Source organism: Nymphaea colorata, chromosome 1 (genome assembly GCF_008831285.2).
Source record: "Nymphaea colorata isolate Beijing-Zhang1983 chromosome 1, ASM883128v2, whole genome shotgun sequence".
Lineage (NCBI taxonomy): Eukaryota > Viridiplantae > Streptophyta > Magnoliopsida > Nymphaeales > Nymphaeaceae > Nymphaea > Nymphaea colorata.
The window spans coordinates 25,687,514-25,704,754 of NC_045138.2; the positions used below are offsets into that span (position 1 = coordinate 25,687,514).

Here is a 17,241-nt window from a genome sequence, read left to right on the forward strand (position 1 = left end):
TGGTGTGCACCCAATCCACAAAATTTGGGGCCTTTTTTGTTGTATACATGTTTTCGATCTAGATTCATTAATGATGTGGCCTAGATTCTTATCCAATTTCCAATATGGTCACCTTCCCCTCTCTCTCTCTCTCTCTCTCATAATTCTATTTGAACAGAACTACCAGTTGAGTTGAATAGTCTTCATTGGCTTTGCCGATGAATTCATGTGACAAGGACTGTTATGTGAAAAGAAGAATTTGTGCAGTTGAGGTCCGGTGCAAGTTTGTGTACAAGTCCCTCCTAAATCCCAGATATAAACAAAAACTACATATAAAGATGGAATATAATGGTTGATTTGATGAAAAACTCCACATTTAGTCGTGTTTTTCAATTTCAAATTATGTTCGTCAGATCACCAGATTTTAACATTCTACAATTATGTGAAATCATAGAATCCTGTATACATATCATGTTGACACAATTCATAGGGCAATTCATCCCCAGGCAAGGATGCCAGTCACATTTATATGGTTAAATTTGATTAGAACATAGAAAAGAATAGAAAAGGTCAATATACATTTGATTGTTCAGGACTTAAGGCCAGACTTGAGTCACTTTGGAAAAAGACTAGAGAGATGTGTCTTGTGATACGTTTAATATGTAAATAGAATACGAATGTAACTGGTTTGATCGTTCCATTCCAGGACAGCATGAGGATAAACGTAAGAAGGCGAGAATCTACCAAGAAAGGACAGACAAATTTGCACCTTCTGCGCACCATCCATGTGGGAACAGTCAATTACGTGCATATAAGAAGGATCTTCTGATCATCTCTAGTAGATGATAATGGTCTGTAAGAACAACTATTAAGAACGAATCATGCCAGTTATCGTATCATTTCGGGATTGCACAGTAACTGGAAGTTTGTTGGCAGTAGCCTATGTTCTGCCCGATCACGTCATGATCAGCTGACTGGCAATGGCTAAAACATGGAAGACGATGATAGTGGTAATGTCTACCACACAAAGAGATGATGATCATAATGATAATGGGGTCTGCATGAACAGATGCTGCGGATGATGATAACAGCAAATTTATACACGATTAAGGCACCAAATCAACATTTCTCTCTCGTTTTCTCTTCCCTTTCATTAATCGTGGTCGGCTAAGTATCTTTGACTTGATCGAACAGCAGAGGCAAGTGGGTCCAGCACCGGCGGCAGACCCCTTTTGTTTGAATCTTAAATCTCAGATTGATTCTCTAGAAAGACTACTTCACCCTTTTCGTCGGCAGAACCATCTATTCAAATTATCATTTTCCTTTTGCTTTACCTCCTGTTTTGCTGCAGTCAACTCCATGTTTGGATAGGAAAGCGTTGAATTCTATCCAATATAATGAGCTTTCCCCAACTCGAGCATCGATATACTCGGATTTCTCCAACATTGACTGGTGCTATTAAGCAAATAGTAGATATTGGTTACGTTTCAAATAAAGAAACAGCTAAGACCCAACATGAATAGCTGTGGTTAGTACATGCTTGACTGAGATTCATCCATAGACCATGATCAAACTTGGCTGCCTTTAACATATATATGAAATCTTTTAAAAGGATTAACATAACCATTTGCATGTTTAAAACATAATTAGCCGTTCAAGTAAATGAAAAGATCTCAAACCTGTGTAAGTGTTTGCTACGCACTAAAAATCATTCATATTTACCGGTGGAGAGATGAATTACCGACGCTACTGATGCGGATTTGTCGATGGCTCTTCGGGAAACGGTGGAAGGATTAAGGAGGATATTTTATGAAGTACCGACGAAGCTGCTTTCACCGGCACGAGGCACGGATATGAGAGCTCGTAAAAGGGAAACGGCAATGAGATCTCTGCCAGCGTAGGCGTGAAGACAGACGATGAGCCAGGAAGGAGGAAGAACGAGTCCAAGGTCTGTGGTGGGCCTCCTACGTGGCGGCTCAGGGACGTCGACATGTATAAATGGTGTCTCGTGGATCCTCTGATCAGGAGCCACCACTTGTCACCTGTTTTTCGTGACAAATAGAGAAGGCGGAGGGAATTCGTGGGAAGAGAGGTGCAGTTTCTTTTAACCGCTTCAGCCCTACATTCAGAGGACACCATGACGGGCAAAGAGATTCTCCACAAGATGAAGGTGCCCTCTCTCTTTCTCTGATTCAATTTTGTTATTATTGAATCAATTGTACTTGTTGCCTTTCATGTGAGGGTTTGTCGATGAAGCTGTTCTGGAGTTTGTTTCTTTGGAATTCTTTTGCTTTTACATGATGCGCTACAAAACTACAGTTTTTATGTGATTCTGAGGAAGCCAAAACGATCTCCTTGCCACCGGGCAATTGAAAAAGGGGAAGGGGAAAAGTGGGAACGAGATCTGGGGATCACCAATCTTTAACGAATCTTCACCAAAGTTTAATATGTCGTGAACAACTATAAAAACAGAAATTTAGGATGCAGTGTTGAACAGAGAGGGAGTGGGTGATGTTCTCTTTGCGGTAAACTTGGTGTTAGACAATTGAAAGGCAGATTTCTGTTGGTCATAGATATAGAATTTAGTAACATACATGCTTATGAAAGTGATTTTTCCTTTTTCCTTGCCTTTTTTTGGTTTTGCGTTATCAACATTTCCTGATGGACGTGTGGGAAGGATGGAAGAATATCCTTACAGAGAGCCATTTATGTAGGGTCTAATTATATTCATTCAGGCCTTTGTCTCTTTCCTGAACATCTCGAGTTGGTGAATTTTTGTCGCAATGTTGTTCTCTTCTGCAAATTGTAGTTTAAACTCGGCCAAAATTGGAGAACTCGAGTAACCCATACACGATTCTGTTCGACTAGTTCTCTTCAGACTATATAAAGTAAGTGATAGAACTCCAGAAAGCAAGTCAGGTTCGTAAACAATCTTGAAAAACAGATTATGTCGACTGCTCAGGGGTTGTAAACAATCTTGAAAAACAGATTATGTCGACTGCTCAGGGGTTACTCCGCATAGCAGACTAGCTGGAAATTCATTTTGTGGGTCGGTGCATTCTTCAGCTGCTGCTGGATATGGGTAAAGTGTACTTTGAATTTTACTAGTAGCTGAACTGGACAAATTTGTATAGTTTAGTTTACGAAAAGGTTTCTGGTGGCTTAATCAGGAGTCCCATCTTTTCATGAGAATTGATGGTAATGGGATGAAAGTTGTGCTTGGCAACGAAATTTGAACCAAAACCAAGGAAAAACGGATGCAAGTGTGGATCAATCTTTTTTTGTGGGTGAGGGTGGATGCAGATCTTTATTTCTAGAATATGAAGTTTGACAAAGGATTCTTAAGTTAATCCTATTCCTACATCTTATCTTGTTTCAAGAAAAGCTGGAATCATAATGTCTATGGAGTTATCATTTATAGATGGTGGTGCAACTTAGATACCATTCTGTTGCTAGTGAATGCATTAATTCCTGTCATGATGCGTACTCTATGACCTTCATAAACCATTGATTTCAGCACATTCATATTACTATATACATCCTAAGCTCGAACCACTTAGGTCTCTTGGTGTTATGCTGTCAAATTCATTTCCATCTCCCCTAAACAATTCTTTGAGCATTCTATCTGTGGAGTATCCCACTACAAAGTGATTCGATGTTAGACTGCTCAAATTTGGTCATGATATACCGTGAAGTTTTGATTTCCTGGAAAAAGAAAAAAGGTGTACAGACCGCATTTTCCTTGTTCCCGGTAACTTGATACCATGAAAGTCTTATCTGGTTGTCCTCAAGGAAGCCATTTTACTGAACATTTAAGTTGTTAAAAGTATCACGTATTGATGTATACAGCTGTTACATATTTTTTTTTAAAATTACACAGATACATTTGTGGGCCGTGACTAATAATGTGCTGAATATCCTTTTGGAACTTACCAAGGGACAAAACATCTTTGAACACATATTTCATATGCCGTGGGTATAAATATGTAAGATTCACATAACTGTGAAGCATTTTCATAATACAAGTGATTGTTAGTGAGCTTAAGATTGTGGCATCTGCACAAAAGAAGTGCATTCACATATCTGTGAGGCATTTCCATAATACAAATAATTGTTATTCTGCTTAAGATTGTGCTGTTAGCCAAAAAGATTGTGCAAAGCTGTTCAAACATCAATTAGTTCATCTATTTATGCATTTTCTACTGTTCCTTTTTAGGCGGTAGCTGGTTTCAGCAGTTCATCAGACACAGGGAAAGGGAAGAGCAAGCAGTCCAGCAAACACATCACTCATGGGTTCCACTTAGTGAAAGGAAAATCAAATCATGCTATGGAAGACTATGTTGTAGCAGAATTTAGGAAAGTGAAGGATTCTGAATTGGGCTTGTTTGCAATATTTGATGGCCACTTAGGTCATGACGTGCCAAATTATCTGAAAGCGCATCTCTTTGACAACATTCTGAATGAGGTGAGCTATAACCTTTCATTGAACATTCATTCAATTACAACCTACTTGATAATTGGGTGCAAGTGTGAGGCTTCATTTGCTCTTGTCCACTTCCTTGTTGCATGGTTATTCTGTCTCCTGAGCTGAGGTAATGTTTTTTTTTTTTTCCTTGCCACCAGCCCAACTTCTGGACATACACAGAGGAGGCCATCAAGAATGCATATGAGATAACTGATGAGACGATCTTGGAGAAGGCAGTTGAGTTGGGCAGAGGGGGTTCAACTGCTGTGACAGCTATACTGATTAATGGGGAAAGGTTAGTGGTAGCAAATGTGGGAGATTCTCGTGCTGTAGTATGTAAAAAGGGCATTGCTAAACAGCTGTCCATTGATCACGAACCCAACAAAGAACGTAGGGCCATTGAGAGCAAAGGCGGTTTTGTTACAAACATACCAGGTTTGTCAACTCTTAATTTGCACATATGTATTTCCTCTTCTCTCTGCATATCAGTTTACCACATTTGATCTGCCATAGTTGCTTTTTTGGCTTTTGATGTGCAACACTAGCTGTCGATTGATCCTCCTAGGATTTCTTGTCTCGGTTGATCATTAGGAGCAGATATGTACATTCTCATCATGTGACAAAAAGGGGTCACCCGAACGTATGTAAATAGTTAGAAATATTTTGGGCTCCTAGATTATTGTGTCCTCATGGCAGTCTATTGAACTGTATTGAAAGGCTCAATAAATTGGGATTACCCTTTTGGGTCAGGTCGTTACAGAACAGGCAGGCTCAGTTCAGAGTTTGGAAACATTTTTCTCTGTGCTTGGGCTTGTTGCTTATGTTAGAGATGTTAATTACGAATGTGATTTGCATGCGGGGAGAGTTTTTCCTGAATTCTCTGTAAAAGTTCTGATCCTTTGACCATTACGATCTCATTTGGACTTGGTAACTTCAGCAGCTGTTCACATTTCTCATCAAATTCAGGTGATGTTCCACGTGTTGATGGCCAACTAGCAGTAGCACGGGCTTTTGGTGACAGGAGCCTGAAGAAGCACCTCAGTTCAGAACCATACGTAACAGACGTGAAGATTGACAATGACACTGAATTTCTCATACTTGCGAGTGATGGGTTATGGAAGGTACATTAGTTTTCATATCTATCATATATAAAAACTGAAAAAGACGAAATGAACAAAGTTTTATACAGATTGAAGAGGCTTGACATGATATTCACACGGCTTAATATGGGGAATCGTTTTCTGAGTACCCACTAAGGGTGAAATGCTCATGTGACTGTCGTACGTGAACCAGGCTTTTCCATTAATTTGAAAGACCAGTCATCTCCAAAGGTTTTGGCACAAATATTTGTTTGTACTTGTATGAGTGAAGCAGGAAAACCACCTGAGTTAAGCTTTTGTGTGACTGTATTTCGTTTGGAATCAGGACCAAGGACCTACCTTGAGTTATATAACATTAGTGAAGTAGAATGGGCTGCTAGGATGGCACGGAGAATTAGTAGGCATGCATAGTGAATAGCGTGTTTTGTGGTTTATTTCCAGGTAATGTCAAACCAGGCAGCAGTGGAGGCAATTATGCATATCAAGGATGCACAAGCAGCAGCGAAACACCTAACGGAGGAGGCTCTCTTAAAAAAGAGCAAGGATGACATCTCGTGCATCGTAGTAAGATTTCACTGACAAATATTCAGACGGGGGGCGACCATGAACGGCACTTCATTGCGTTGTTTCCTGTCAATGGTCAGCCTTCAGTGAACCTTGTACCAATAGCATAATTTGTAAAACGTCTGTGTGGTTCTTATTAGTTTGTGATAATTGGTTGGTTTGTTCATTATATTGGTTGGAGTGCAAATTGCAATCTTTTTGGTCTTGCTGATGGAATTTGGCGTTGCAATGAACAAATGAACACAATCAAAATCAAATTGGGTGTTAATGATTCATGGTTTTTTGGTGTTGCAATGAATACCGAGTTCTGGTCCATATCAGTGCTATTGTCGATGAAATGGCTTATTGCTCGAAGCTTTCATGACTTAGCCATGGTACCGGGCAATAATTGATTGTGCAGTCGGTGGCTGTGAGAGCTTGATATTAAATAAATAGTGCCAAGATAAATAAAGGACGAATTCAAAGTATCAAGTTGTTGAAAGGGATCTTAGGGGCTTCATTAAACAATGAGAAAAAGTTCCATCAGGTGGATAGTATGTTTCCAAGTTCTAAATAGAGAATTTTCATGAAACATGTCCAGATTTTTAGCTGAAAATGTGGGGATGTTGGAAAAAGTTTCAAAATTCAACGTTCTGTTGCATGCAGACCTTCACCTTGAATGCAGCCAAGAACGCAACTTGTAGTTTTGCACAAATGAGTTACGTGGATTAATATTTACGTATTGGGGGGTCAGCAGAAGAGGTAGAGATAAGGTAAAGATTGAAAGACACGGGGTTGAACTTTCTTCTGACGAATCTTGCTTTTAGGAAGCAAGTAGGTTAGTTCCAGGACGAAGGTTGCCCAAGTGTTTTAGCTCCAACCTGAAATTTGCACCAAAATGTTCTGGGTTTTCAACTGAAGCTGCCTTCCTGTTCTCGGTCCAACTCGAGCCAAACCATATGTAGTTCCCCCCATTTTCCTTACTCCTTCGGGTGTCACTGAATCGTATGGTACGAAGGTGTTAACCCAAAAGTAAATGTATATTTGAACGAGGGTAACTATGGTTTCCCGATGTTTTTAATGCAACGCATGCCCATGTAATTCATCCTTGCGGGGTATTACCATTGGCAGCATCTTTTCCACATATCTGACTATTAGATTCTCGCATTTCTCACGTTGTCCGTCTCTTCAGAATGCTTGGTATGCTAAAGGAACGTCTGCTCAACCACTTCTTGCCTGCTATTCAAAGTAAAAAGAACAAGACAAGAAGTTCATGATCTTTTTTTCTCCTTTCCTCTCATGAAAGTCTGTTTCATTTCTGTATTTGGACTCTCTTTAACGTAAATTAGGCGCATTTAGCATTGTCAACATCTTAAATGCCTTCTCTAGTCAAAATAACTTCAGGCCTGCTGTTAAATATTTACGAAACCCCCTTTTAGTAGCTCGAATCCAATTTCTTTTGCACCTAGCCGACTGCAATCCACAGATGCTGAGAAGCACAGGTGTTTCTTCCGTCCCTTTTCCCCCTCAAAAGCGGAAAGCCCTCGAGATCCCATAGGTTGAGCCTTTCCGTAGACATCTTTTTTTAACGGAGGAACACCGAGAGGTGCACTGACATGTATCTGCACCCATCCCCAGAACCTTCTGATTTTCGACTGAGAAATGTTGGACGCCTGCCATCATGAGGATGCCGTGATCTTCATCGAAATTCGCATGCCTTTACGAACCCAGCTGGATGCGTATCGTGTGACTGATGTACGAGGATTCCTTTCCTTCGTTTCCTCCGCTAGAATCAACGGCGCTGATCAAATGGATTCGATTTCATCTTGGAAAAAAGCAAAATAGGGATCTGGTTTTTTTAGAAAGATCAAGCAGAAGGACCAAAAAAGTGAGAAAGGCAGATGCATATGAAAGAAGCAGCTGAATCTGGTTAATTTGATTTAAACTGAATCGAAGGATTCCTGTTTCCCCCATCGGCTGAATCTATTGAACAGGCCTTGCTGATATGATGCCGGAGTTCCGGATCAAACATTCCCCATCTTTGACCTCTTAATGCAAGATCTTCTTTCGAAGAAAATAAGCTTTTCGCAACATGGTAGTAAATCAGGTGATACATTGTTCCAGTTCGTATCTAAAGCATCCTCATAAGCTTTTTTGTTTTGTATTCAAGAATTGCAGGTATTCTGACGCTGGCTTATGGTTTTTGTTTACCATTAGCACGTAGTTAGCCCTGTGATGACTTTCTTTTTCGTACATGTGTACAGTCTTGAAGGGGACCTTCTTCCCTTGCAGGCTTGCATCAGAACTGGACATTTCTTAGTAAATTGACAAGTCTGCCAAAGAGCAAGTTAATCTTGCAAAGGTCCATGTACATGACATGTATCCTTAAAGGTTGTTTAGCATTAAAGATACATTGTAAGAATTTAATAAATTGCCTAAAAGATACAAATTCATCAAACAATAAACCTAAGTTTGGGATAGATTCATAACATACACACCAAATATTCCTCCTACCAAACTACCCATTGAGAGTGGGCCAACAGCCAATGAGAGTGGGATAGTTCGGGTGAGCAGGGTTTTCTAACTCTCTATAGAAAGCTGAAGCCTTCACTGAACCCCTTATCACTCCAAGGTACAAGTCCTAGGTATGCTTAGGGTATCACCCCCGCCATGCTTCATGCTTGCACATTGATGGCTTTCCTTTTAAAGCAAAAGAGGATTGATGCCAAGCCGCTTACTAATCCCATCCTAACCGTTGCTTTGAATTTCTAGAATATTGCTTTTGAGTTAAGCAACTCTTGTCAAAGGCGGATAGCGTGACCCATGTCTAAACGAACTGAGGTGGGCAGCACATTACTTGTCGCATTCTGCTCCATAGTTAACATTTCAGTCCAAACATAAAAGCCAGAAGGAGGGGATCCAGGTTGGAAAGGGAAGTGGAGAGGAAGAAGAAAGAAGCAATGGACTTTCTGAGGAGTGGAACTGTTGATGGTAGATGGGACCCCCAGCCACCAGAAATGGAGGACAAGAGGGGATTTCAAAAGATGGGAAGACTTAAAATAAGCGAAGCTGTTGCCCGAATTGTCGCTGTGTGCCTTCTTTTCACTACCAAGTGATCCTCACACTTTATTTTTTCAATTCATAAGCTCGGAGCCGAAGCCAGTTCTTCGATCATAATTGCCTTCAACGTGAACCCTCCATTAAAAATGTTCCTGGAGGGTTCATAATGATAACTGTGGGGTGCTCTCTGTCTGTCTCAAGGAGTCAAGAGTGCACCGGCCGCAACTCAACAGCTGCCGCACAGTCCAGCATCTTGTACATTTTGTCGAGGCATCTCCCAACACATTGGTCTTAGAACATTGGTCTTAGAACTAATCTCATGAAATGAATCTACGAGGCCATCATTTTTACTGAACTTCTTTATTTTTTCATCAAACTCAACGCTTTTCCTCTTTGTCACAAGGATTGATGAAGGCAATCACACGCCATTATTGATGCGGGAGCAACTACAGAAAGCCAGACAGATGCAAGATCATAAGCTTAAATTCTTTTAACGGTAACTTGCAGTAAATAAAACTATGAAACATTATCTTCGACACGTTCTGGATACTGTATTGAAAATTTGAAAATGCTATGCCTACAAAATAGCAAGAAAATAAATGTTAGTTTCATCTGCTTCCTCCTTTGGACCTACCAACCTCGTTACATCTCAACATTCCGTTACAAGGGGGCTGTTCTGCTCCTCGGAAATCGGAACCAAGAAACCATGAATATCTGAAGATTTGGTTGGATTCTTCCGGGCACATTTGCCGATACAGGGAAGTTTAAGCGGTAAGAACTGGCAGCGACAGAATCACAGAGTTCACTTTTCTCAGGGAGGGCCAAGTCAAAAGCCGGGCTACCGACTGGCCGCTCAGTTGGCTTTTCGCAACCCTTCTTTGACCAACAACGCAGTTCGAGGCACCATCGGCATCGACCGGCCATACCCAACAAAGAAAGTTGATGGTACTCATGAACTGTCGCCCCTACTGCTCATAAACAGTCAGTCATTTCCTCACCCTGCCCTAGCCCGGCAATTCTGGTCAAGGACTTGGTTCGACTGGGTCCTGCCGTGTCCTGGCCAACTTGGCTTGGTTCGGTGCAAGGAATATCTCCTGGTGAGCCCGCTGCTGGGTTCGAGTCAATCGAAGTGCACTCGATTTTTGTCGGTTTATGTTGCTTCCCATCTTAAAAAGAGTCAGCCGTTAAGATTGAGCCACGTCAGCATAAGCCACGAACGGATGGTCCACAATTCAGCAAGCAGGCTCCACCACGTGTCTATCTTCAGTCTTTGGATCTGAGAGTGTGTCGTTGGCAAGATCAAAAAAGAGGTCTTCTCGTAAGTTCATAACTCATCTCTTCTTTTATTAAAAGGAGAAGGCAGACGCTCTGGAAGAACTTGGAAGTGTCTCCCTCTCTCTTTCATTCTGTCGCCTCGTTACAGGCAAGATCTATGGATCCTAACGTCCGGCAACTAGAAGAATATTGCGGGGATGTTGACGACGAGGCGCTGTCGTTTTCCGGCATGATCCTGCATGACGATGTGGAAGGAGAAGGGCCGCACAGCCCCAAGCCATGGGCGAGTCCCGATTTTGAATTCAGCCGGACGAGCTCATGCGGACCGGATGCAGACGCCGCCGAGTGGTTTCCTGCCGATCTCTTCTTCTCCAACGGCCACCTCCTCCCCCATGTCTTCCCCCTCCAGCCGGAGCATTCTCTCTCCTGTCGCAAGGACTCGACCGCCAGCAGCAGCAGCCGCAGCTCCAGGCAGAACAGCTGGACCACCGCGTCGTCGGCGTCGCTGGAATTCCCCGACGGGCCGGCGTTGAAGAAAGCCCCGATAGTGCCCAGTTCCACCAACACCAGAGTTAAGAAGCCGACGGCGGCGACATGGAAGCGGTCGCCTTGTTTCGTCGTGCCGAGGTGGCAGTTCTTGTTTCCGGCACCCTCGGGGACGCTTTCCGGTCGTCGTAGAAGCGTCAGGAAAAGTGACTCCGTCAGGCCAAGTTCCTCGGAGAGAGCACGCAGGGATGAAAATGGTATTTTGACTTGGTTGGTGAGGAAGATCCTCCGTACCTTCCTTACGGCGTGCCGGGACTGCCACTCACTGCAGCCGGCTCTCCGCGACGATTGCAGCGTTGACGGAAAGTGACTTCACGGTTAACCGTGTCGGAGAGTGACGACCATGAAGTTGTGAGTTGCTGGTGTAGTATTATTACGAGTGGTGTCGGTGTGGTTGCCCTTTAACGAGAGGCCCTTGTATATCCTTTTGTTTCTTTTTGAGCTAAGCCCTGATCTTCTGGTGCATGGATTGTTGATGACAATGCTGATGATGAGATTGTGATTTTATGTACTCTTCCAAGATCATAGTTCAAATTACTGTGGATAAACGATTGGTTGATTCGTTCTGCCTTTTTCGTTTTAGCTAAAAATTGTGCATTACTAACATGGAATTTTGAGCCTAGAGAGCAGTTGCCGCAGGTTGATCAGGAGAACAAACATCTGCGTTCTTCGATGTCCAAAACCTAGAAATTATGCTTAGATCGCCTTCTTTGGATATTTTAGACTGTCATAATTTCCATCAGCCGATGTGTTATTTAGTTAACCAAGTTGCTGGGTTTTAAGAGCCCGTTTCTTCCCTGAATGTGAATCCATTCTGCGGATCCGTTTACTCCGATAACATGCAAGTCCGGTCGATGCTTCTTGTAGTAGGAGGATGGAGCTCCAACCATCTCCTTGGCGTGAATGGTGCTTCTAAACTTGTTAAAATGGCCCTCAGTGCGGCCGGAAAATGGACCTACTCAACGTTGACAAGCATCTATAAAGCAATATGTGCTATGCCCCAACAACAAATGAATAGAGCAGTCCATGCTCTCTCTTTCCGAGGCAAAATTTTAAATCTTCCATGGTTGAATTCTTTTAGACATATTTAATCCAATGGACGGCAGGGAAGAAACTAATGGAGGCTGAGTGTCGTGCGGCTGGAGGAGTTCAGGGGGAATGAGATTTTTTAGGAAGACAGAAGATGCTCAAATCACCAACCATTATTGTTATTATTGATGATCATTGCGTGCACCATCTTTATTTTGACCTTTATGGTGGTCCCTAATCGCGCAAAAGAGATTTAGCGAACAAGTTCATGGACATGACGGAAATTCCCCCGGATTTATATGTGCTAAGACTTCAGAGATTGGGTACAGATGATGCAGCAGAGCACCATCTCTGCTGCTTGAGCATCACTACCCGTCATCAAGACAATGATGCGATTGCTATATACAATGGAAGGTAGAATGATGGTGATCGATGAAGGTGTTGCCTCACCACCAGTGGACAGCAGTAAGGCTCATCACATGATCCACTCTTTGGAGCGATCCATGAGTGGAAGACAAAGGTTGGGGAGGCAGTTCTTCATATTCGTGGAATTCACACAGCTCTCAATGGGCATCGTGAAGATCAACCATTTTGTTATGATCACATGAATGGCCAATGAAGTTGATGATGGTTCGTCGCACTTTGTCTGATCATGGCGAGGAAAGAAGGCAATGATGGTGACAGGGCACAGACCTGCCAAGCTTATTATTTAATTCTTTGGTTAATCCTGAAAGTACATGTTATCAACAAAGGTAGGCAGCCAAGAGAGTGCAGATGGTTTTGTTGGTGTAGAAGCTAGTCGTTTCTTTAATGGTTCTAGGGAAACCACTGAGGACAACGCGGACGGAGAATAGACCATTAACAAATAAGGGACAAGAACTGTTTACATGGGCTTGCAGATAATTTTGATTTGAGGAGGATTCTGCAATTAGATAATAGAGACGGAATCTATTATTCATGAACTTGGGGAAATTGAACAGTTGGTGGCCCAGCGGTGCATCGAAAACAAAAGGGACCAGTACTGGGTTTCTTGGCTCTATCGCCAATGTGGGTGGGCAATGGGAGGTTCATACTTTATACTGTGGCTTTTTATACTTTCATTATGGGTGCTTTCACTGTGGCATGCACGTGAACTCACAGGCTTCAGCAGTAGAGGATATCTGCTACTCGCTTTCGTGGCAGTGATGCTTTGCTGTCTTCACGGTCAATCGAGTTGCTCAATATGAAAAAATTCCATGTTTGGGAAGAGGTATTCAAGTTTGTGAAATTGTTGAAACGCTGCATCAAGACCTGCTTTGGTCAAATTATTAAATGCGCAGTTCTTGATTTTTGTGTCACCAGTTTCGGACTTTTCAAAGTTCTGAAAGCGAGTATAAGTTCTGCAGATGAACATCTGAAAAAACCGCGTATTTTGTTTGGGACCTCTCTCTTTCTTGCTTCAGCCCTTGAGCGCGTAATCAAGAAGTTCTTTTTCTCTCCAGTAGAAAAATGGAGTCCTTGAGAGCTATTTGGTTTCACTCCTGAACACTGTTTTTCTATCCTCTTATCAGGGTCCCTTCTAGATAACGCTCCCAAAAATTACTCAACCCAACACGATCTTTTATCCAAAATCATTTAAATAATTCCAATTTAATTTGAAGCTGATTGATTGGCTTCCACCAGCATTTGTGGGAATTAAAAATTGCATGATACTTGTGAAGGCGCCCCTGCGATCATGGTGTCAGCATCTTCAGGTCGTTTGTGGTTCAGGGTCCTCAATTGATTTAAAACTTAAATGCACAAAGTTAATAGTCTACCGACAGTTGGATAACAGATAGATTCTGAGTTTGAAAAACCAATTTTAAAACAAGAAACCAGACGATCACCCTCAGCTGACGACAAAATTGAAAGTTATAGAGGTCCTCAAAGAATGCAGTGAAAAATGTGGTAGAACAGGGGCTACACTCTACAGTGAGAAATTGGTTTGTAAGGTGAGTTTTCTCTTGGGCAGAAGCAGAGCACGATGGTTCATATCTTTGTTTTACCATCCCAATTAGAAGACTTACGTTTGAATATTGATCCTTTACATTTAATTTGATGGTCAAGACAACCACTCATAAATCCTTCGTAACTGGACAGTTTGAATTTGTAACTGCTGCAGTTGTGCAGCAATTAAACTGGCTTGAAGGCTGATACGCTTGTTGGGTTAGCAGAAACTTAGGCCATTGTATTGTAGGCACAAATTTATACACGCAATCAGCATCTGGATCTAGTAGAGGGCTTGAAGTGATAAAAAACAGAGACAGGCAAGAAGAAGATGCAGTTCTCTGGTTGCTTTCAGTTTTGCTGTGTCTTCCTATCTCAGCTCACTTGATCGATGGAGTTGGGTTGGGGAGTGGCAGCTGGCATAAAGAGCTTCAACGCGGGGCAAGCTTTGGTACTGCTTGCTCAGAATTTGTGCCGGACCAGAGCTTCGCGGCTGCCGATGAAAGTTGCCCCTGTTCCTCCTTCCCGCTTCGTTCATCTCTCGGAAACGCTGCGAGTAGATATTCAGAGGTGGATGACTGACACAGCTTTGCTGTGTACTCATTTCTGAGAAGCAAGAGTACCACGCTCGCAGATACGATCTGCTTTCTTCTGGTTGAACCGAGGATTTGAAAGTGATTCACAATGCATTGATTGAAGCGAATTAGATTGGATTTTCAATGTAGATCAGTACCATGTGAAGGCTTTGGTCCGTGTCGGACCATGAGATATCAAATCAGAAACAGAAAATGCTGCTGGGGGCAGGAGGCTCGTGAGCTCCGAAGCTCTATTTATGCCGGACAAAGGAGACTTCCGATTTTACGACCACACGCTCTTAGGGGCCATTTTCAATACGTGGGTGTTCTTGCCGCTAACAGCATTAACAGCACTGATATTTTGTGAGTGTCCTATTCTAAAGATGCAATTAAATTCATAAAACCCCAAGTTTCATGGCAAAGTTTGGCACTCCTATCACACACATGTAGTGGGGAAAACATGGCATTTCACACGGAACACTTTTTCCCGTTTAAAACTGAGTTGGCTTAATTTTCTACCAAGGAATGAAACTCCGTGCTTTGCATGAGTGGTCTTCCCGCGAAATGCAAACACTACGGCATGATCTCATTCTTAAAACGCTGAGAAAGGGGGCATTCATATTCTTAGCATTCTGAGAGCAGGAATCAATTGACTGAGTGTTTTTTTTTTGGTAGAAATAACATTATGTTCTTGAAACGTATACTTGTACGATACATATTTCAAGAACACCAAAACGTTAGACATAATCATGCCATAGTTTTACAATAAAAATATATATAATATTCTCGGTACATGTGTCTTAGCAGTAACTGTTCTCAGAAAAACGTATACTTTTATGATACATATTGCAAGACATAAGCATGCCATACTTTTAGAATGAAAAAATATATAATATTCTTGGAACACGTGTTTTAGCCGAAACTGATCCAAGAATACAACAATTTTCTTAGTAACGCCGTCTTAAAAGTGCAGTAAGAGAGACTCTAGAACACCACGTTTCATAACCACATATTTCAACGATCGTTCAGACACATCGCTATTGAGACATGTCATGCTATGACCTTATCCCAATAATATTTCCGAATAACAATAGCCTTCACTTTTCATTTTAAAAAACAAATCACATGTATAATGGCACATCCAATGAGCAAGCTGCATTATTATTTTTGCACTTGCTTATTAAAAACATTAAAATTAATTCTTAAGGGGTTGGCGCAATGATCGGGGCAAGAGTTGGTAGGCGGCCGGTTCTTGTTTCAAATTTTGGTAGCACCAATCCTCTATGCCCTAAAAATGAGCTGCTTATATACAAATTTAAGCACCAAAAACCTGGCAGCCAAATTAAAAGGGATAAAAAGTTGATTGAGTCATTTAAATTATTGGAAAGCCACTCACCAAAAAATGCATTAACCTCACATCATTACTTCACCACTCCCAATATGATTCATGCTTTTTAAATTGTGCACAAAGTTGAGCTTTCTCCTGCTGCAACCGTCAGCTTACATATTCAGGCGACGGCATCATGTCCACCCACCCAGAATTGGGCACCACCAAAATGGTGCGGCATCAATGCTCATAATGACGGCCGTTCATCAAGATAAACAAGCAACTGCGATTTTATATCATACTAGATTATGATGCAACGGTACACCATCAATGCTCATCACAGCGACACGGTCCCTCAGGAGAAACATAAGATGTTAGAATTTTAGATTCCCGATGCCAGTTTTTAATCTTAAAAGTTCTCATCGTAACTCTAGTTCAATTATTACCAGAACCATCGCATCTGGCTCATAATATTCAAATTGATCGCTTTGACAAAGGAACTTAATACTGGGCATTGCTCAGCCAAATGGCAGCCATGCTTCGACTCCGTCGGGACTTGTGACTGCTCTTTCCGTGCAGTTAAACCGTTCGTTTCTCATGGCCAGCAGGTAAATGAGCTGCACGCATCGATCCCCATCTTCTTCACTTAAGGGAGGGAGAGAGATCAGGTAATGGTCTCTATTTCACGGGTGGCTGCAACCAAAAACATACTACTGTCTCCGTCAAGCTAGCTACTCCTCTCTTGACTAACGATCGATCGGTCGATGCTTTCGAACGGCGTTAGCTGTTAGCCCCACCATGCTTGCTCGAAATCAGAAGACAGCCGACGTCGCCTCTCTGGTTTTGTTTTGATGTTGACCACTCACCAAGCCACAGGCTTCATTCCATCATCTTCTTTCATTTCCTCGTGATCACAACAATCTGATGCTTCCCCCTTCCCCTCCACATTCATCCCCCACACCAACATTTTCGTCTTTCCCGTCACTTGCATCTCCCTCCATCTCCTTTCTCTTTCTGGTGCTTGTAAGCTTTAAATTTTGGATGTGGACAACATCTGCCCAGTCGCCTTCCCCATCTACCTCTCTTCAGATCTTGTTATTTTTTCCCTTTTTTAATTCCCTTTCCTTTTTCCTGAATATTATCACAGAGCTTTGCACCTGCATCGCCAAACTAATAAGTGTGCAGTCAATTTGCTGCAACTCAATGCATCCGTTCCGCTGCCAAGAAGTTCTTGTGTTGCAATGTCCTTGCTCATTGATTGGAAATTAAAAAAATTTGGTTCCTCTCACCGTCAATCGTACCGTGTGGATAACTGTACGATTTTCTAGTGAAATCTTTCAATTCAAGCTCGTGCCGGCAGAATCTTGAAGATGTATT

General features: G+C 42.1%; 2 protein-coding genes across 2 annotated transcripts; both read left to right on the forward strand.

Annotated features, from left to right (window-relative positions):
- Nucleotides 1-1,732: 1,732 nt before the first annotated feature.
- On the forward strand, nucleotides 1,733-6,277 carry LOC116246310 (probable protein phosphatase 2C 39). The gene is made up of 5 exons (XM_031618133.2): nucleotides 1,733-2,149; nucleotides 4,196-4,444; nucleotides 4,603-4,879; nucleotides 5,411-5,565; nucleotides 5,986-6,277. Exons 1-5 carry the CDS (start codon nucleotides 2,117-2,119, stop codon nucleotides 6,121-6,123), a joined length of 852 nt encoding a protein of 283 aa, XP_031473993.1. The 5' UTR covers nucleotides 1,733-2,116; the 3' UTR covers nucleotides 6,124-6,277.
- A 4,302-nt stretch (nucleotides 6,278-10,579) lies between these two features.
- Nucleotides 10,580-11,278, forward strand: LOC116245078 (uncharacterized). The gene has a single exon (XM_031616813.1). The coding sequence runs from the start codon at nucleotides 10,580-10,582 to the stop codon at nucleotides 11,276-11,278; it is 699 nt and encodes a 232-aa protein (XP_031472673.1).
- Nucleotides 11,279-17,241: the final 5,963 nt, after the last annotated feature.